Source organism: Coccinella septempunctata, chromosome 5 (genome assembly GCF_907165205.1).
Source record: "Coccinella septempunctata chromosome 5, icCocSept1.1, whole genome shotgun sequence".
In the NCBI taxonomy this organism is placed as follows: Eukaryota; Metazoa; Arthropoda; class Insecta; order Coleoptera; family Coccinellidae; genus Coccinella; species Coccinella septempunctata.
In genome coordinates, this window is record NC_058193.1 from 37,360,127 (window position 1) to 37,381,913 (window position 21,787).

Below are 21,787 nucleotides of genomic sequence, written 5' to 3' on the forward strand. Positions count from 1 at the left end.
ACTGCCGAATCAAGCGTTTTATGATAAAGCAAGAGAATGCTTTTTCCCCAATACATTCGAAGGTGGTTTAGTTTTTCTTAAAACAATACGTTAATGATATTAGTGTAAGGCGATAGATTGAAAATTACTAGCATTCAGATTGCGATCTCAAGAAGGCTGTAGAATTTTGAAAGTACTACAAATTGTGATAACAATTTGTAAATATCAACTGTCAAATATCACAGCAAACTTGACTGCAAAATTTTATAAATGCTTGTTAAATTTCATATTGAATGAACCTCCCAGAATAGTATAAGTTGGAAAATTCGAGATTCAAATAGTCAAATATTTTCTGACATTATATCGCCATTATTCCATTTCAATAATAATCAACAGGTTCAATTGCTTAACTTCTTTTACCCTGTATTATCAACACTGCTATAATATCGCTCTCTCACGACTTTTCAGCCCTACCAGACTCTTTTTCGAATGAGGTTTATTTTTTAAGAACACATACGATAGACTAAAACTTTCAGAACATTTTTAACAACAATAAGAATTAATTCAGATGCATAACACCCGCCGCTGACCAAAACCATGGTCGGCATCTGCTCTTCTTCGGTGAAACGTTCTCCATTTAGTTGTCCTGGCGATGGCAAATTGGCTAGTTGAATTTAGATCGCAACACTTGTTGATATTCATATCGGCGGCTGGTATGCATCTGAATTAATTCTTATTGTTATATTCATCGCCTCCCTGTTAATGCGTTATCATTCTTTCATTTTTAACAATTGTTCAGATAAAAACACAGAACTCCTTTTTGATAAAAATAAAGTCTCCTCTTAGCTCCGAACTAACTCAATTTGCAGAACATCCACATAACGAAGCGTCCAAAACCCATACAAACGATGAAATTGAATAAAAAAATAAATAAATTGAAATAAAATTAAAAAGAAATAAAAAAAACTTGAAATAAAACAAATTGAAGCCCTTATTGACAACTGGAGATTACGTGATCTATAAAAAATACCCCTCATCCGAATAAAGTGAACGTAGACTATCCCTTCAAGGCGAGAATGAAAGAGGGATTACGAAATACCATGCATCGTTTCTCGACGAAAATCAGACGAGTTTCCGAGGTCTCAACAAACACGAATTTGGTAAAGATTAATATTGAACATTTACTTGTACTGATTAGAGGAATATTTTTACCCTGCGTATAACTATTCGTCTTTTATACTACTTATTTATTGGATGGATTGCACTTTTGAGCAATAAACCTTTTAATCGTCGGAAAAAACGAGTTCCGAAGTGAGAACTCGTTTTTTAGAACCAACCATTAATATATTTCGCTCTCTTTGAACCGCAAAACAAAAAAGAAATAAAAAATAACATCAATAACATATATTGAAAAAACAATAAATTAGATGAATCACAACAAAACTCAGTCACCAATCCCCAGAACTTCCACTCTTGTCCCAATAAATACTTCAAACTTCATTATATTCATTAATTAAAATCTATAATCAAAAAAAAGAAAAAATACAAAACGAACACACGTCAAATCGAGCAGAAATTCTGGAGATATTGATTGCGAGAAAATGGATATTTTCGTAATTTGAACCCGATATAAATATCCATTTCCAATTAGATAATAGTGATAGCATAAATAATTAATTTGTTACCCAATATTATATACACTCACATCTTATAGTATACTCAGTTATTTGTCATACAAATAATTAACGCTGTGAATTATCAATTAATTGCACAATTAATTAAGAAACTATTTAAAACAAAGTGGAATGGACGTAACTGAACAATACGAGAAGAGAACCGTTTCCCAAAATAATAAACTTACTAATTTCAAACAAGAATGACTAACGTACACACTCATCACTGTATTGCGACGATAAAACCCGCTTCTTTCGGAAGCTAGCTAATTTTCTGCCTCTTGGAGTCTGACGGACTTTGGCATCCCAGTTTCGTGTTGACCATCCCATTGCACATTCCGTCGCCCGGGAACATACTCATGTTGTTCTGCATGATATCCTGCTTCTGGAAGGTTAGTGGAATATTGAGAAAAGCGAATTTTTTGTTGTGATTATACTGTTCCGCGCCGTTCTGATCAAAACGAATACGATTACGAAAATTTTTGGTGAAATTACAAAGATTTATGGAAAAACTATAAAGGAACGATTTTCGTCAATAGAAACCGAACAGACACGGCGAAAAATTTAGCCTAAGGTATATTAGGTTCGGGAAAAGATTTGCGAAAGATGCGGTTTCCAACGCGTAAGAAAGAAAGCGCTAAACTCGAAAGAGTAAGGTGTAGGATTGCTACATCAGGCGACGAAGCAGGGACCACTTCTAGGTCTCAGCTCAGTTGAGTTCACTAATTTCTCTTTGACTCTATTACCGTAGCGTGACGTTATAAGGAAGGGGAAGCTTCTACCCTTACAAAGCTGATTTTCTATCTTTCTTATGCATTGGACGTCGTATCTCCCATAAAAATTGCTGTTCCTCATTACTTACTATCCCTTCGCTAATCACAGCTATAGGAACGCAGCCTGTAGCTTCTGCCACCTGATGTTCTATCAGATAAAACATGTATTCGTCGTAGAGTAAGCGGATAAGATGGAAAGAACCGAAACTTGCTGCAGACCTGAGGGTGAGATCCCTAATTACCATTGAGCTGAAAGAGATATTTCGTCACAAAAACCTTATTATTATTCATCGTCCCTTTCGAAGTGAAACCACAGTGGAAATTCAGACCAAATGATACTTTTATATAACACTAGCTGAAAATAACCTTGAAAAGTATCCAATCGGACAAATTTGGACGGCCGGTTCACTTCAAAAGGTTCCACCTCTTTCAAGGACATAGTTGCGCGGTTCAACCAATCCCCCTCATTACCTGTAAAAACTCCATTTCAACAGAAACTGCCTGGCGGCCTTCGAAAACGAAGGTTTCCCCTCGTACGGCTTGAGGGCCTTCTTCACGACGACCTTGAGCCAAGACGCCCACTGCTCCAGCGAATTCTGCTGCTGCAGCGTCAGTTTGAAATCGCTCTCGAATCTGCCGAGGATGTCGTTCTCGCACTGGCACACCCAGGAGGCCTGCTCCCGGACGCTGTTGAAGTCCACCCTGTTGAGATCGGCCAGCATCTGCGAGATCTGGGTGGTGTTGTGCAGTACGGCCCTGGCGGCCTGGGCCAGATGGTTGAGCGACGTGTAACGGCGTAGGCTGGAACTGAACGCCGACACGGCGGAAAGCTTCACCGTCAGCATCGTGGGCGGCGCGCCGCTCATCGCGCTCGTCAGCCAGTTCTCCAGGTCTGAAAACGAGTGGTTCGAAAGTGAAACGTGGAAGGAACGAGCGCTGAAGTCGCTTACTTTTGGCGAAATTCCTGATGGACTGGGTCAGAGTGGCCGGGATCGGCTTGAGGACGTCCGGGACGAGGACCTGGATCAGATTTTGGTAGAACATGAGATCCACCTGCTTCATGAAGTTCTGCACCGGTTCCATCGAGCACAGACTGAACAGTTTCGATCTGAAGTTCAGAAAAAATATCAATGGGTCAAAATTCCACATTTTTCTTAGCGTATACGTACTTTGATAGATATTTCTCTTCCTCGCATTCGTCGCCGTTGTTGTTGTATTGGGATCTCCAGAATTCCCTCCAGAGAGACTCTACAGTGGTGAATTCCAAACTCAACACGGCATCTAGAAAGGCTTCTAAATGCTCACGATAAATAGACCTGAAAAAGCGAATAATTGATGTTATCTTCTGATTCGGAGCACGAGAACCAACGATGATCTTACTTGAGCGTGTCCACGTCGTCGAAGCTGCATTCGTCCGGAAGCTGTTCGTTGAAGATCATATCGGGAAAGGCCGGTATGGCGTTGCTTCCGTCGCCGAGATAGGCTATATGCTGGGAGAGCATCAACGAAACGGTAGCCTCGGTGGACTCGCCGCTCCTCTTGAAAGGTCTTATCGTAGTCTGGGGCTTTCCAGCGGACGTCGACGGTACGGGAATGCGATTCCCGGAATCGTCGACGTTCACCAGAGACGAACCAGGTTTCACCCGTATGCCGTAGTAGTGATACTTCGAATTTCCCCTGAGAATTAGAAAGTTTAGCGTTTTTCTCGAAGTCATCGCGGTGTTTCTCTCACCTCGTCCCCAGTCTTCGAGTACGCAGACCCAAGAACACGGAACGTATCAACTTTCCGAAAGAGGCAGCGTTGACTGGCTCCAGTTTGTGATCGCCGCAGTGTCGGAGATAATGAGCGTATAAAGTCGACCTGGGCAACGAAACTCCTTCTGCCGTCTCGTAATTTTCGAGCAACCATTGCACCTAAGGGCAGATTTGATCCATTGTGTGATGCGTAATGAAATTTCAAAAAATGTATATACATCAACCGATACAGAACCAAGATCACCTATGAGCTTAGATCGAAAGTAAGTATGAAGTTAAAATAGTATCGAGTACTCAATATCAACAACTAACCTAGATATCTATGCAATGGGAAAAATTAGTCTAGAAGACTTTCTATCACTTACTGTAGCTGGAGAAACTCTGGTAGCATGCCCAATACCTGATCCAATGTCCTCAGTAGATACTTGATTTGAAGACTGAGAAGCATGCACAGTGGCTGTTGCCACATAAGTAGTTTCCTACACCATGTTAGTAATCAGTATAATTAACCATATGGCAAAATTCAAAGCACTGCAATTTTTCTCAGCGACATCTTATGCCACTTCCTCAATCATTCGAACAACAATCCAAAATTGCTAAAATTGGAGACGAACTTACCGAACTCAATGTACTCTTAACTGAAGGTCATTAACCAGGAAAATAATCAATACAGGTTTAGGAATTGTTGTTCAAAGATGCCGGAAGCTAATTGAAAATAGGTGGATGAGGTGAAGGTCTTTATATCTTCTCAAACATTGAGTTGGAGTGACCGATAATTCTAGTGGACTATAAACTGCTTTCATTGCATATTGTGGGCAGAAAGATATTCGTGATGAAACTAAACCATCAATTATTATCCCTTGACCCCATCCATCAAAACTAAGCTATACTACCCAGATATAAGCCTATTTCTATCATTTTAAATTGTAACATGTTCAATGAATCAGTGTACAGAGCCTGGACTTCGTTTCTTTTCCTGAAAACTTCATAAACATAAGAGATCTATAGAAGAGTGGCATACTACATGTCAGATTAACGATTCAATATTACTTTCGTTCCGTATTGAACCGCAGGACAAGAAAATCCGAGTCCACGCCCATAAACTGTAGTTTAACTATCAGCAGGCAGATTCACTTACCGCTCCGCTGGTTTGGGGCGAGTTTCTCGAGGCTATGAGGCTCTCTGCGTCTACGGTCTGCTGCACGACGTAATGTCCGCCAGTCGTGTAGCCCACCGTGGCCGTTGGAGCCGCCGTAGCCGTGTTCGTAGCCGCGTAGTACTGGTTCTGACCTGCCGAATACAACGTCCCGGATTCTCCTACGGTATAAACCGGATACGCCCTGGAATACAACCTGATTCAGGGATAAAACTCGGTGTTCGTGCAATATGAAAAGACGTAGTATCGTCAAGAACGAAAGGGTGGCGATAGGATGACAGATAAAGTGACGGAAAGAGGTTAAGGTCGATGCATTTGGAACGTAAGCGTCGGGAAGACATAAACATAAGAAAATTTGAAAAATCGTAATGAATTCTGCACCGAAATAGTCCAATTGAAGAACAAACAGGAATAAATATAAAAAAATCAAAATCCTAGGATGAAAATCGCCTGGATTTAAAAAACTACTCACATTTGTGCCTGGCCGCCGTTGGTCTGCGTGGCGTATATCTCCGGCTCCACATACTGGATATGGTAACCCTGATGAGAGGCCACCGCGTCTCCCTCTGCAACTGTACGAGAAAAAAAAAGATCAGATATGATGATACGACGGGCGAATCGCGCCGCGTGTGTGTACGGTTGAGATACAAGTCCGTATATGTTGGACGCGCTACCTTGGTAACCCTGATGATGGCCGAACCTGCAGAACATCCCTCTGTTACTGTCGCTCGCCGCGGCTTTTTCTGACTGACCCGCGAGCGGGGGAAGTACCTGCCCTAAGCTCGCGACAGGGGGTGGAACCCAACCCCCCTACTTCGATATTTTTGATAAGTTCAAAGGATCTTCCGACGGACGATGATATACCTTGATACAGTTCGTTTGTCAGAGAGTGGGCCCGAATTGTCAACACTATCCGAATGAAATCGAATATTTCCTCATACCTGGGGTTCTCACGATGAAGCCAAAACAATGGTTTTTCATTGTGACAAATACTGTTTTTTTTTTCATCTCAAGAAAGAAGTCCATTGAAAATTCCCTGATATATCAAGTTCGGCATGCATATATGGAGTACTCTAATTGGTTGAAAGAAGTCCGGCAGATCTGTCAACTGTCAATCTTCTTGGTGGTTCATAACCAACGAACTAGATTTCTCTGTGTGTTCTTCTCCAGAAGAAGTTTTACCCAAATTAAATAACATTCTATATTGAATTTGCATGTACCTCGAATTAATTACAGTTGTGTCAGTGTCAAGTGTTTTCACTGGGGCGTCACGTTTATACAGGGTGTCCGCAATTTGAGCTGATATAATATTGCAGAAAGTAATTCAGGATTCTAGACCGTATTGTATAAATTTGGCAACAAACACTTGACAAATGAAATTCAATATGCGGAGGTTCCATTTGAATACCCCTGAAAACATAACTTATGAGAATTTCATAAAGAGTTCATGATTTTCTTCCAAAACATCATAAACTGAATATGGCGTCAAGTTTTCCTCGTTTTGATGGTATAATTGCTACATTTATCTGAGTAAATCCCAACAATACTGTAAGGAGCTTATTAATCACATAGAATCACATTTTGCCAGATTTTCGACATTAAGCCCCTTTTACCGAATGCCCAAGCGCCAATCCCCATCTCTCTCGGTCTCGTCAATATGACAGCCTTCAAACCCGATATCGACACATCGTTCGTCATTAAAATCCAACCCCCTGGAAATTAAGCTCTTCTCGTCCTTCAATTAGTGACCCTCCTATCGAGTTAATAATGCCTACTTCATTAAATACCCGTGTAATCGAGCCCTACTCGCGCACCTACCGCTGACCGTCGCGATTATTTTTCCGTATGCGTTCGACCATGCGGAAGTAACGGCGTCGGTACAACTTAGCGTAATCCACCCTCACCTGTCCGATGTCACAATGGAAGGTCCGCAAGACGTAAGTACGCGAAACGTCGGGTGTCCGCCATAGGGGGAGATCATGTTATTGTGTATCATCCATTATTTGAGGATAGATAACGGGACAGGGGGACGCTTACGTGACGCACCTTTAATCTGACGTACAGGTGGCGTGTGGCTGCGCACGTGCGCGCAACAAGTCCGACCGACGCTGATCGAGTTAGGAGATGAGGATATATGTTAGGGTGTATCGTTTTCTTCCTACATGTAATCACGGGAGATTGTCGGGAATCAAATGACACTCCGAAATGATGTCAGAAGGTCTGATACCTCGGCAACTCAGCGAATTTCATCAAACGACATTCCTCAAAAATTTCTCGGGAATATGTTGAAAAGCTGCTGAATTATGGTTCTTTTTGCAAGCTCATAACTAGGCTTTATCAATTTCTGCTGCAATGTCTAATTTTGTGAGCTGAGTTCGTATAAACTTTTGCTGCCGAAAATAATATTCTGCTCCTAGAAATTTGGGTACTCCAGAAATCACGTCAAAGCCTTCCGAAAGTCACCTCAAAGTAGCTCAAAAGTCACGCCGAAGACGCTCGGAAGTCACATTAAAGTCGCTCAAAAGTCACGTCAAAGTCACTGGGAAGTCACGCCAAACGAATATTATTTGAGCATTGTGCATCGTTTTTATATTTTGACTCGATTATGGGAATAAAAAGGATGGTTCATTGCGAATTTAAATTTTTCTCGACTTCGCGTTTCTCATCTGAACGGGCCCTTCTGAAAATTCGGCATCAAGAGGAGTATTTTTACTTCCGGTCGCTTCGCATGCACAAGCGAGAAACGTATTTGGTGCTCTTACCTACTGCAGGCTGAACTGGTGTTAAAGAAGCATATGATCTAGAGGCTGCTTCTGACGTTTGCATTAAAAAATAGCATCAAGTACCATAAGTTAGTAAGAGTCATCATGAACTCGAGTAACTAAGCTAAGTATGAGATAAAACTGTTCACAGATAACTCTGATAATAATTTTCCTTTCACTACCTGCAGTGTAGAGCTTACAAAGATGGAAAAAAGTCGATCGTACGTTATGCCAAATGGGACAATAACAAATTAAATCAATTATTTATCAACGAGAAGTATTGAGCTGTTATATTTGGAATATTTTCTCTTTCTACCTAACTTCAACATTTATTCCACTAGCAACACTTAGTGTTAGTTCTTATGTTACACCCTGTATAATTTAGTATCATATGAAATTGAAAGAGTTTGTATTTCAATACTTAATTTTTTATTGCCAGTACCTGGTTTTTCGAGCTTTATATTCCGGTGAGTTCAAAGATCTGAAGATTTTTCAATCTTATGTAAAACAATGCCTCATTCAGTTCCTTGAAAAACGAAATGGCGTATCATGCATTAAAAAGTGTTGCAAATCCTTGAATCGTAAGAAGACAATTACCAGAGAGCAATTCTTTGAACAATAACTGAATGAGAATGTATTATCGCTAAGAGATTCCACCAAAAATTAACACAATATAAGAAAGTGGAGTATACTTTGATAATTCACTGAATAAAAAATAACAACTCAACCACTTCTCAGTGAAAAGAAGGGACAACAAATTTTCAAAGCTACAGAAAATTGTATCCATATTGATTAATCAAAAACCAACATACTAGCATATTCATGCATATTTGTATTGACAAATTTGTGCTTTGCTTATTCTAACAAATGAAAGTTCCTGATTATGATAAATTGGAAAATAGAAATATGGAAATTTCTGAATATTCTTCTGAAATGACGTCTTATATCCTGATATTCTAGTGACTGAATAATAATCGATCTCATGCAGTTTTTTCGGAGTGTACATGTATCCATTATTCTGTTCAACAAAGTCGAAATCACACTAATTTATCAAGCTTTAAGGGTGTATATTGGGAACTTACCTGTTACAGTTATAAAATGCGGTGAGCTTTGCCCAATGGGGTCCGTTTCGTGAGATTCACCTTGATGTTCACCAGTTGCAGTGCTTTCGTTGCTTGATTCTGCTGCTTGTTCTAAGGCAGACACATCAATAACCGGTACACCATTCACTATAGTACCAGTGGCACCAGCCTAACAGGAATAAGGAATATAGAATAACTACTCCCTTGAAGTGACGCAAGGGTAACGAGAAAAACTAGTAAAATTTAAAAAAATCTCAAATACAACTTTGGTTTCCTTTGCTGGTTGAAATTTTTGCCATTTCTTCAACTAGTTCGAATTGAATAGAAATAAAATTCAATTGGCTCAATCTTTCATGCATATATGAAGGCAAAACCTGTTTATATCAGCATTTGAGAGACATAAATGATCCAATCAACCCCCAACTGTTAAAGTGAGTTATTTTAACCATGAATCAGTTCATCAGTGATTTCGACTCAAGATTCAATTCCGTTTGAATGAACAAATGTATCTGAACGAAATTATTGAACACATCTAGGATAAACTGAATATCAATTGACTATTACTAAGATTATATTGTATTAATAAGGGGAATCACACTTTTTTCGATCTGTAACATGGGTATCACTATTTGATGCCCCCTTTTTGGTCAGATTGAGTACGTACGATCACATCAAATCATCCCCAAGCTCACAACCCTGAACTGTCACCACAAAAACTGACACTCTACATATAATCAATACTGGATGACTTCCAAATGGTAGTAAAAGATACCTGATGCAAACTGGCAGGCAGCACGATTAGCTGGGTGGTCTGGGGCTGGACCGGAGGAGTAGTCGCTGGAGCTGGGGTGGGAGGGCTGCTGCCTCCTCCAGCTGTGAAACGAGCTGCTGTTGCCATGACTCGTCTCCAAGGCTATCTCAGATCTCCTTCCTGCAACAACCAATAGAAATTCAGCACAGGCTACAAAATACTGATTGCTCTCCTACTTATCGGATGAGCATCGGTATGTTTTGTACATCGACAACAACAATTTTTTGTGGGGAGATTGAAGGAGTCGGCAATAGAGCCCCTGGATAAAGGACGTATTCCGAGTTTGCAAACAGTTTTTAGGGATAACAGAAAAATGGAAACTGTACAACTGTACAACTTTTTACGTATGCTCAGATCATAATTGCTGACCTCGGGGTATGGGATGTTCCAAATCAGATAATCATTAATAGGGAATTTCTATTTTATCCTGGCATTCGTAGTTTTTTGAAGCTGGAAAAAAGTTGTATAGAAATGTACACACATAAATTGGCTCAAGAATTTTTTGGTATCCATATTCGTCAAGAGTGTACATTAATCCTTCTGAAATCTTAATTGAACTTCAGCAGAGAACAAACCTAACAAAAATATACTCAATTAAAAGACCGAATAGATCATTATTCATCAAAACATAAATTTATGAGAATCAGATTTGGGATTCCATCAACAATAGCTAATATATATCTTGATAACAATGCTGCAAAAAAATTTACTTCTTCGAAATGCCACCTTTAACTGATATTTTCGTGTTTTTATTTGATACTGCAAGTAATTTGGATTCTAGAAAGCAAAATTCATTAATTTTAAATAGGTAGATGAATTAATTCAATCAATGGAAAGAAGATAGAGGGGAGCTATAACTATATCATGAAAAATCCATACATTTTCCATACTTATACATCGTTATGAATATTTGCTAGACAAGAATATTTCTGAAAATTATGATAAATTTTCTGGAAAGATAAAAATAGATGAGACAAAATTTTTGCGGTTACTTTTAGGTCAAGTCTCGAATTATTATGTGGAATTTCGACAGAATCCACACGGGATAAGAATATTTTTCAGCAGATTGTTCAATTGGATGAAATTTGGACGACAATCTAGTTTGAATCTCTTCCTTGCCGGGTAACCGCATTTTTACTGGAAAACAGCTACCTTGCAATCTTTTGGAGACTGTTCTGAATAACTTGAACGAATACTTCGAGTGACTATTCCAGATTCATGAGGTCAGTTGTGTTATGACGATCTCTAGATCACCTAAATTCTCAGGGTTTGCCGAATCATAAGATAAAATCAACAAGTGTCGAAACTATTGAAGGATAGCCCTTTGGACTATCAATTACCCTTGAACTTTACCAAATACCGCACAAAAAACACCTTATGTACCTATTTTAGAACAACAGTCATTGATCGAAACTTCAGAACCTCAATCAGCATCCCTGACAAACGTCAAATAAGGTGTTTATCAACAACCCTAAAAGTGCTATTCACATCATACGTGAAGGGTAACTCACCAGAGAGAAAAATAATTGAATCGGCGAAGAATGAAGATCGAGGACCCCAACAAATCAGGTGGACATAATCCGCACTCGTGCACTCTCATTAACTACTAACGCTTCCTTTTATATTCAAATCGCCACTACCAAGGAACAAACGATAGTTACTGAGCCACCCTGGATACGGAGGTGCGCGAAAAACCACCCGATGGGGCTTCCGTTCAAGGGAGAACAACAAAACTTCCTGAAGCGGCAAGTTTTTTAATACTGCCGGTTACGTTGAATTGGTATCTTTCATGTTGATTGGGGCACCTGGTAGAGCTAGACACGTGCTATACGCGGGTGCCTCCGTTCGGAGGCGTAAGGGTGAATTTTCCTATTTCTAATTATCGCGAGGCAGGGACGGACCTTGGGGAAAGGGTTGAAGGGGGTTTTCCGATATACGAATCGCTCAAATCAGCTGTCAGAAATCTGGTCACATCTTCAAGTTGAAAGGTTAAAAAGGACTACAACCCTATTAAGTGGGTTAATTTTCGAATCTAGAGAGATGAAGTCAAGGAAGTTAAATTTTACGGAAAATGATAGTCCGGGAGATTTTGGGAAAACCAATCGTGGGGCTCATTATAGAGGTTGGCGTTTTTTAGTTGGACCATAAAATATTTCTTATCTAGCTATGATGGTGAAGTTATGCTGGCGTCCTAAGAACCGAGACCTAAGAAAGAAAGCGATCTAATTCTAGTCTACTTGAACATGTTCGAAAGCACCATATTATTTGTGAAAATATGAAGTGCCAATGACAGTTACCTATAGGGAAATTTTTGTTATAAATGAACGGCTTGAGAAAAATACAAGCAGATTCCAGCAAAATTCAACGGCTTCTACCAAATCTGAAGAAAAAACAGAAAAACAGTATACCGAGTGGGCCATTCAAACCTCATTTGAAATGACTATCTATTCTGAGCATATTTAATTTTTTTTCATTCAAACCATCCATTTTGGGATATTCAAATTTGAATATTGTACAGAATACATATACTAGACATCAAAATATGACTGTTTATTTCTTTTAATAACAATTAAGGTATTTATTGACAGAAATCATTGCAGAATGAATGAGTGAAAATTCGATTGATTTACACAGCATGCTTGAAGGGAAAACCAACATTGTTTAAAATTCAAACGTGAATATTTCGAAAACGAATGGATTGAATGAAGAAAAATTAACTGTGGTGAACTCAGATTAGAAAGGCCAAGCGAGGTATCACTTACCCCATCTTCCCCACTCAAAATCTTAAAAGTTGTCCCCTCGGAATAAAAAATCGACATATACATAATTCGCCGTTTCTTTTTCAATGGCCCACTCTGTATACATATTTCAACGGAAAATTGGAGTTTGATTCAACCACCTTGAGCTCTGGCGAGCTGTTCGAATCGATAGGCCCTCTGGACTCTCTGCACCGAGTCCGACCCTGTCCGCCTGGATACACCTGGATGAAGGATAAGTATTGTCGTGTAGGTGAGTCACGGTACGGTGAACGACGGTCGCGATGCCTCGGACCGCGTGCAACTGCCGGCTCTGCGAGCCGAGGGAACCGCGCATTTTTCTTCCCCGTTGGGGTGCGGACTGCGAGGCAGGTACGGGATGGCACAGGGTCTGATCCCGTCCGACGGGGTCGTTTTTTGGGAAAAATGCGGCTGGAGCAGGTGATGCACGGGGGTGCGGCTAGAATCCGGGAAATTACGCCGAATTCGTTATGTATATAACACTGGGGGTGGTTTTTTATCGGACTGAGGGAAATAAGTGACCTATGGATCCCGAAACAACTTTACCGTACTTTTTGGCTTTTCCTGAGAATGCAGATCAGGCAGGAGAAGTATTTTAATTACTACTGATCTCTTTTTCGACCCAGAGGCAAAAGCTATGACTAAAAAATGAAAGGTTCGGGTATTATTCGACACTACACACGATTTTTTGAATGGCATCCATTGCTCTGGCCATATTATCGTATAAAAACAACGTATTCCAATTTGTGAATGCCGATTTGAAAAAAAAACGGTTGAAAATGAAGTCTCGAGTCGTTTTCTCAGAAAATACAGAAGAACAATCGATGAAATTGGTAAAAAACTAGGGTAATATCTGAAAATGCCTCTCACAGCACTCGTTTCATTTTGAGAGTTGAAATTGGAATAATTAAATGAGAAAAAAAAGTGTTGATGCTATCAGTATGAAAGCCAAAATATGTATTGGCATACAATGATCTTGATGCATGAAATTTTCTCATTTATTTACATAGTTACGGACTGGTTTTCGAAATTAAATGATAAAAACCCAATTTCTGATCATTTTTATATTCATTTCAACTTTTGGTATCCCAGAAAATTGCAAAATTTTTCTTGTATATCATATTTTGCTCGCATTTTCCTAATGCTCAGTAAATTTTATCGAATATCTGAATTAAATATTACTGTGATACTTATTTCAGCAATTTTATCCAAAATTACCCATAGAAAATTCAAAATCAATATTGGAGAAATTCCAATCTATACAACTCACGCTACTCAACTGTTAAAATAGTATATTTTTTCTCAAAACCGTTACTTTCAGCAACTACAAGAGAACTTATTTGTTCACAATGAATCAAGCTATCAAAAATTAATTTTTCAATGGTGCAATTTGAATGAGAAAAAATGTTTCTCGTGAAAAAATTGAAGGGGTGGATTTTTCTACCCCTCGCACCGCGAAAATAATTTTCATTGTCGTAAGTTTTCTGGTTCTGAGAAAAAAAGGAGGGGTTGCTCAAAAAAATTATGTAAACTATTTTTTGAAAATGAATACCCCTTGAATTTTCTCGCAACTATTCCTTTACACCGCGTTAATTTTCGAAGCTAAGTTTACCAGACCCTCCCAGGACCACCAGCACCATAATCCTCTTGGGGAAAATCATCCCAATCAGCGACAATTTTCTCATTTATGTAAGTGGAACAAATCCGTGGGACATCTGGGTCGACAGGCTGCATCGCGATTCGATAACAAATCCGCGGTTTCGATTATTCAATCGTTACTGAACATGTGAAAATTTTAATGATCAGCGTCAATCCACTTTGACGTACATATTATGCGACCATTGAGCGAAATGAGGCGCGTGTTGATTTTTTTCTTCGGATTATGAGCTATAACCTATCCATTCGCAGAAATTTGCTGTATACATATAAGGAGGGGACGTTCAAAAAAAATATAGAATTCAACACTCAAATTCTATTCATTTATACCCGCCTACTTACAGAAGTGTGAGTACTTCTCAATTTTCTACCCTCGAAATGAATCTAACAAAAGTAAGAAGCATTAAGGACTCGTATCGTTAGAATAACGATAAGCTTTGACGTAGACTTAGCAATGAATTTTGTTTATTGAAATCAACACGTCTTAAAAACTGGTAAAAGACGCAGGGGAGGGGGTTATTTTTTGCGGTGGATTCCGAAGGTAATTCATCATTGAAGACAGCAACCAAAAAATATAAATACAAATCGAAGGGAGAAAATTACATGATGAAACATCGCAGAAAGTTTATCACCAATAACTTCAAGCCTGAAAGCGTCGTTTCTCATGAAATAGAGAATCTGCACCCTTCCTGTTAACTTATCAGAGGTAGGTACAGCATGGCACGACTTTCGATCGTTAAGGGGGACTTCAGAAATGTGCGACGAACAAGTTAAATCATGCAAGGTAATGCAGTCATAAAGCGGCTCCATCGCACAATCAAATACCAAGCAATTCTACATAGACAGGAAAAGCTCCAACATGATAAATCAAAAATTTAACTTCCAGGTGGCCTATCTAAGAAAAGGATTGCTTTCTACCGACCGATTCTCTTAAAACTAGGAATTACCTCTAGGGGTGCATAAAACTGATCCCGTCATTTTCAAGTTATTGACGAGAATGAATTGACGTCGATTGTCGAGACTAAAATCGAGACTGCTAATCTAGCGAGTTCTACCCTCAGACTGGTTGTACTTTGTTGGATCAAAATCAAATTGTCAAGGAGATGTTTGTTGTTATAGAGACACTCACTTTTATTTATGTTTTCGAAAGTCTATCAAACAGCGAAAGTTCATGCCGCAATAGGGATTCATTTTCATTCTCGAATCGTCGAATCTAAGCATCAAAACTGTCTCAAATAAAGATGCTTTGCAGAAGCATCAGTTGATTTGTACTTTTATCAGAAAAAATTACTAGTGTCACTAAAAGCGTTACAAGCAAATTAAAGAAGTGGCAGAGGAACAGAAATCGAAAATATTCAACTGAAAACAGACTACACATTTTCTTCTATGAGTTTTCAAACCACGACGCGTTTTTAGCTAATACAAAAGTATCTTCAGGTGGGTGAAGATAAACAGTTTACCCATGAAAACAGGCATCTATTAGGCTATGTGAAATTTTTGTCACCAAGTACTTTCATTATCATTGCCCTTACATAATTAACATTATTGACAATATTCTCCCAAGATTAGAAAATCTGAGTTTTTTAACCTCACATGAATATTGAGAAGACCCCCTTATGCTATCATATCATCCACACTACAGAGAAATAAATGTAGTAATGTTAGATGAGGGTTTATTGGCACGTGGTAAGGTATCAACTGACGTTCATAACAATAAATACAAGAATAATATTCATCTTCAACTCATATGCTATTGCCCTATCGCAAGAAACATGACTTGAAATTGCTGCAAGTTCCCAAAATCAACCACCTGAAGAAGTTTATGCCACCACCCTTGCAATGAGTTATTACAACTACTGAATAGCCCTGTATTTTTTCCAAATGGTATTTCAAATTGCAATACCCAATACACAACCATAAAAATTCATTGATTTCTATTAGTTCCACAATTTTCCTCAGTTAAAAACCAATTCCCCTCTCAAACAAAATAAATAAGATGATATCCACTGAAACAATACAATAAGGCAATCAGAAATTTTTTTCATTCCCTCAAGAGGCGAAAATAATGCCAATCAATCAATGAGAATGAAACAAATACAATACTGACAAATGACCTATTACGTGAGTGGGATCGAAAAATACTAATAATCAGAAAGTGAAACTCGGTTCTTGGCAAAATCAGGTTAGTAATAATGGATAAATCTCGAGGAATTTCTAATTATGAAGTTCAATACTAAGCTCAGATAATTGGACAGGTGAAGTTGGAGGCAGAGACCTACAACGAGAAAGTGATTCCTATGGATACCAGCCATGGCAACGGAAGGGAGAGATATCGCCCATGCCCCTAGCACGAAACTCAGTCAGTGGTGTAGTAAAATATAGCTGGAATATATTTATAAAGAGGAAATTGCTGAAAGAACATCATTTGATAGTGGGCAAATTGAAGTATTTTTCAATTTTACCATGAATATGAATGATATTTAATTTTTGTAGATTGATTCTGACTCTATAATTGTATCTGAGGGTAATTCAAAACACTGAGTAGGAAGGTCTGTCTTTATTATTCCACTGCAATGGAAGGGTATCTTTTTGAAATGGTCTATTGTGATCTGTGTATCAAACAGAACAACATGTCGAAAACAATGCTCGATATGGATAGGATGCATATGTTTTTTAATAGTTTGCTTATGAGCGTCCTTATTTTACTGAAACTCTTCAAATATATTGATAGAATTCTTTTGGACTAGACCATAGTAAATAATATTTAGATAGACATGCTACAAGAAACCACATACTTATTCCTTATATAATATGTATGAGTAATAAGCACTAGGGGTGCTGGTTATTCTGTTATGAAACACATTTTCTAAAAATACTTGAATATTATTATGAATGAATGATGAAAGTTCTTTGGCAGATCTATCCTCAGATATAACTTTTGATTGCAACTCACCGTTTAGGTAATCTTCAAAAGAAGCATATTCCACAAATGTGCCAGGTAATTATCCAATCATCTCTTTGATCGTTCGAAAAAGGGGAGAGATCAATTCAAACTTCCACCCCTAATTTGAAACCCCTCTGAAAAGGACAGTGAGAAAGAAACTAATTTATTTTCCAATTAAACTTTCTTGCTGTCAATCTTACATTTCTTGTATTCCATGAATATGTTGTCATAATCACATTATCATCCGAAAAGGAAGTTATATTTGAAGTATCTTAATAGATCAGAAAATTCTAATATTCCAACCCTAATGGAGGCCATTTGCAAATCAATGAAAATAAAAAGTAATCAATAAATATAAAGCATAATTTATCGTAATAAAATACATTTATGAAACACAACAAACAGAATATCTAATTCGGATAACAATCGTGCAAAAATATTGAAAAATTTAAATAAAATTAACATTTACCTAATGTTGCTATGTTGTTGTATTGGTTGCTAAGGTAGTCACCAAGGATACGAGGTGAATTCCTACTTTTTGACAGCTACTAATAATGAGGAAATAATGGCTACGTAGAAGAAAATTCTATAATTCCAATGCCATTGTAGGGTATGTTCTTGAAAAGTATTGGCTTAATACAATTTCAAGAAATTGAGAAGGAACTGCAAATTATTGATTATTCTCCGCGAATACGACAAGACACCTCAAATTCAGAACGAATGCCGATAATAATGAAAACTGTAACTTCTGTTCTCCTTGTGTTTGATATTGCGGGAAAATTCAAATTTTCTCTTATAAATGAGACAATCAAATGGGAATCATATCTTAATCAAATACTTACATTCATTGATATCAAATCTTGTAACAAAAATATTTCTAATTTAATTTCACTAGTAAATAACTTGATACTTTTTCTTCGCCATCAACCCTTTTGACACGGAGAGAAATGAAATTGAATAAAATTCTACATTTCTGTGAAATATTATGTTTCCGTTCAAAATCAACCAAACTATGATATCATGAAGCCCTCATATTTATAGGACGACAAAAAATACTAATGTTTTTCATGCTATTGAGCAAGACTTGAACTTTTTTTCCTAATCCGGAATTTTTCAATATTAGCGTTACAATAAGTAATTCATTTTCATTTTATAAGGATCAATTGCTGAAAAATTGATCAATAGAAATTATCTAGAGTATTGTAGTTCTAATGTTCCCCAAATAGGCATATTACAAATCAGATATTTAGTAATAACGTCGAATTATGCGTATATATATCTTCTATTCAAATTATACGGAGAGGAATTATATTTTAAATTTGCCGCCCCCTTGAGACACATGTCACAGTGCCATAGAAACTTGCAGTACCATAGAAATTATTGATGAAAATGAAAATAATTTGAAATTCGACCCAATTAACACTGCATTTTAAAAACTTGTCCTTCATATAAATTCAAATCGATAATCATTGTTCAATTTACACATTACCATATACAATCCTCATTCGGAAAAGGAATAATTTCGAGTAGTGCGTTATATCGAGTAAAATGGTTGATTGTGAAAGGGCTGAAGCTTTAAATTTGGTAAGTTTTGAATAATTGCTGTTTCTTGATAGATAATTATTGCCGATTATCATGAATTGTAGCAACACGAATTCGAGTGGGTTTTGAATCAAGAAATTCACAAAGGGTTGGACCAAGTACATCAAATATTAGTTGTAAGTTGAAAGATATGAGTTGGTAGTAAAAACTGATCTAAACGTAATGATCTTTTTAAGGAATGTGCTAGACGTTTTCCTGTACAGTTGTATGGACATGACAATTCAAGCAAACAGGAAAAATTTGTTCTTTCTGTTCCATCAGACCAATTGAAGTGTCTTGTAACACTCACCGGAGACAGTATTACACATGCTGTAAGTATAAATCGAAAAAACAGTGATCAGAAATCGATGAACAATTATTTCAGGATATTAACTTCAAAGTGACTAGACAAACTAATAATCCGGTGATGGTTCATACTGCTATACACAATGATCACCCATGGAAATTGCAACAAGTTCAAGATGCTGCCAATCATCTCCAGCAAGCTATATATCATATAGATGATGTGGGAAAAAATTATAAATTCAAGTTAGACACTACAAAGCAACAAGTTGCAATAACTAAAACATTTCAATTTCAGGTCATCTGATGAAGTTCTACATATTTTAGGGAATATTTTGGGAAGTCTACAGAGGGGGCGAACAAGTTTGATAGTTCCTAAGAAGAAAGCTATAGATGAGTTGATGAATAGCAGAAACATGGTAGGATTAAGATTTTTAGAGTTTCAAATTATACATTTTTATTTTTATAGAAAGCTCTAAATCCAAATATTCCTGAGGATACAGCAATCTCATTTTACATACAAAGTCACAAATTAATATTCGCTACATATCAACTAACGAATATACATGGGAATATAAGCTATGATTCGAGTCATGCAGAGTACCCTGTACCTTGGTTGAATGAAGTTCTGGTATTGTTTACAGTTGGATTACAGCTCTGCCAACAATTGAAAGATAAGGTATTATTTCAGGTCATCTACTTTCTCTTCAAATAAATTCTTGCCCTCATTTCAGATATGTGTTTTTTCGCAATACAAGGATTTCACTGTGGGTTCTAGACCTTCCAGTCCTGGTCCAGGAATTTGAAGGGTTTACTAAGAACTCTTTGATGTCAATTCAAAAATCTTATAAGTATTCATACTACTTAATATTTCCAGTTCTTCGGTTATGTTCAATTAGTGATAGGATTTAAAGTATTATATTTATTTTCATATTATGAAACATGTAATGACAATATTAGTATTTCTATTTATTAGAGATTTTTCTCGAATATTATGCTTGCTCTATCCATGTTGAGATGTGGTTACTTGAATAAAGCACTCCACAGCAAAAATGTTTTATGTTTGACTTAATTATAGTATGATATTTTTATGTGGAACAAAAAGATTATGGTAGAAAAAATTACAAGTTATCATGAAGTCTTTATTTGTCTCCTCATTTCAAATAATAACACACCCAAGGCAGTACTGCTATTCAAACTTTCAACATTATTTCCCAACGGTATGTTTATTCTTAAGCCACCTTTAGAATGCACAAGAGAATAAGCCTCTTGGCTTACTCCTTCAGTTTCACCCCCAATAATCAAGGACATTTCTTGCGTGCCTATGTATTTTAGCTCATCATAGGCTTCCATAGGAATCTCGTTTATTGTATCCAAGATCATAGATGAGTTTTTAGATGTTTTTACTAAACTATTGTCTGCTATAAACCAAGAGGTGGTGTTTACATTTTGTTCTATCTCTTTCCAGTCCAATTTTTCGATTTTTATTTTGAAATGGGCCCCCATTGCTCCTCTCAATACTTTGCTATTCCAGACATCACAACAACCTACATTGGAACAATAAGTTAGCATCAGCTCAGATAAAAATATAACAAGTAGTTACCTTTGGTTAAAATGACACTTTTACATCCTACTGCTGCACATGTTCTCAAAATGGAGCCTAGATTTCCAGGTTCCCGTATATTATCACAAATAATATTCACAGGTAGAGAGTATTTAGTTTCCCCCACATCAGGTATTTTGAACACTCCTATGAAATAAAACAATGAATCAATCTCTAAGTATCATGAATTCATAAGTACCCATTATTCCTGGACTAGTTGTCAACTCTGACCACATCTGCATTTCATTATATGGCATTTTATAGAGTTGAGCACCTAATTTAGGCAAATCAGGTTTTATTTCATCGACATCATCTTTTCTACTGAACAATATATATTGCAATTTACAACCGGATTTGAGAGCTTCACTTATGAGTCTTTTCCCTTCCACAAGGAAAGATTCTTGTTTTTTAAGAGATTTTGCTGACTTCAAATTTGATAGCACCCTCCTGAAAACATTTTGGGGATCAAGTTATTGCAGAGTTAGTTTTGCTATACATACGCAACCCTGGGGTCATTATCTTTCATTTTCGTGAATATAATATTACCATCACCATCTATTATGGTTTCTAACATATCCGTTGTGGATTCTTTTTGTTTCTTCATTTTTCGTAGGGTAGGCATTCTTTGTTCAGATTTCATTTGTTTGGAGTTGAAACTAAAACTAATGGGATAATCAGACTTTTGTGGTGGTTCCTTTTTATCTTTGCTAGGAATTAATTCCATCTCAACATCTTTTTCCATTTCTTCAGGATAATACACTCTTTTAGGTGTTCTACTTGACCACCTTGGCATATATCGTATTTGTTGGAAATTAGCGAGTTTTTGAACATTTTCACTAACGACCAACTTGAAAATAAACATTTTTATTTTAAAATTGAAATATGCCTGGCCTAGTGTAGTGGTGTATGGAAATGGAAATTTCAAAATAATA

The 21,787-nt window shown here is 37.4% G+C and overlaps 3 protein-coding genes across 7 annotated transcripts; 1 reads left to right on the plus strand and 2 right to left on the minus strand.

The window, feature by feature from the left end:
- Positions 1-1,368: 1,368 nt before the first annotated feature.
- Positions 1,369-18,099, minus strand: LOC123313632 (transcription factor RFX3). 5 transcript variants are annotated; one of them, XM_044898595.1, is made up of 15 exons: positions 17,838-18,099; positions 17,569-17,672; positions 17,378-17,502; positions 9,953-10,111; positions 9,181-9,349; positions 5,809-5,908; positions 5,319-5,532; positions 4,546-4,659; positions 4,158-4,339; positions 3,806-4,102; positions 3,595-3,741; positions 3,376-3,533; positions 2,897-3,317; positions 2,515-2,674; positions 1,369-2,037 (listed from the first exon to the last, which is right to left on the minus strand). In XM_044898595.1, the coding sequence occupies exons 4-15, from the start codon at positions 10,076-10,078 to the stop codon at positions 1,915-1,917; spliced, it is 2,211 nt and encodes a 736-aa protein (XP_044754530.1). In that variant the 5' UTR covers positions 10,079-10,111; positions 17,378-17,502; positions 17,569-17,672; positions 17,838-18,099; the 3' UTR covers positions 1,369-1,914. The 5 variants fall into 5 exon arrangements, with proteins under 5 accessions (XP_044754530.1, XP_044754529.1, XP_044754532.1 ...); XM_044898594.1 differs by lacking the exon at positions 17,569-17,672; XM_044898597.1 differs by lacking the exon at positions 17,569-17,672 and having other exon boundaries at positions 5,319-5,520; positions 17,838-18,098.
- A 638-nt stretch (positions 18,100-18,737) lies between these two features.
- On the plus strand, positions 18,738-20,305 carry LOC123313359 (protein rogdi). The gene is made up of 7 exons (XM_044898218.1): positions 18,738-18,952; positions 19,015-19,086; positions 19,147-19,281; positions 19,335-19,498; positions 19,551-19,671; positions 19,722-19,931; positions 19,987-20,305. The coding sequence occupies exons 1-7, from the start codon at positions 18,917-18,919 to the stop codon at positions 20,056-20,058; spliced, it is 810 nt and encodes a 269-aa protein (XP_044754153.1). The 5' UTR covers positions 18,738-18,916; the 3' UTR covers positions 20,059-20,305.
- A 75-nt stretch (positions 20,306-20,380) lies between these two features.
- On the minus strand, positions 20,381-21,763 carry LOC123313288 (rRNA methyltransferase 3, mitochondrial). The gene is made up of 4 exons (XM_044898106.1): positions 21,356-21,763; positions 21,055-21,302; positions 20,856-21,002; positions 20,381-20,799 (listed from the first exon to the last, which is right to left on the minus strand). Exons 1-4 carry the CDS (start codon positions 21,715-21,717, stop codon positions 20,384-20,386), a joined length of 1,173 nt encoding a protein of 390 aa, XP_044754041.1. The 5' UTR covers positions 21,718-21,763; the 3' UTR covers positions 20,381-20,383.
- Positions 21,764-21,787: the final 24 nt, after the last annotated feature.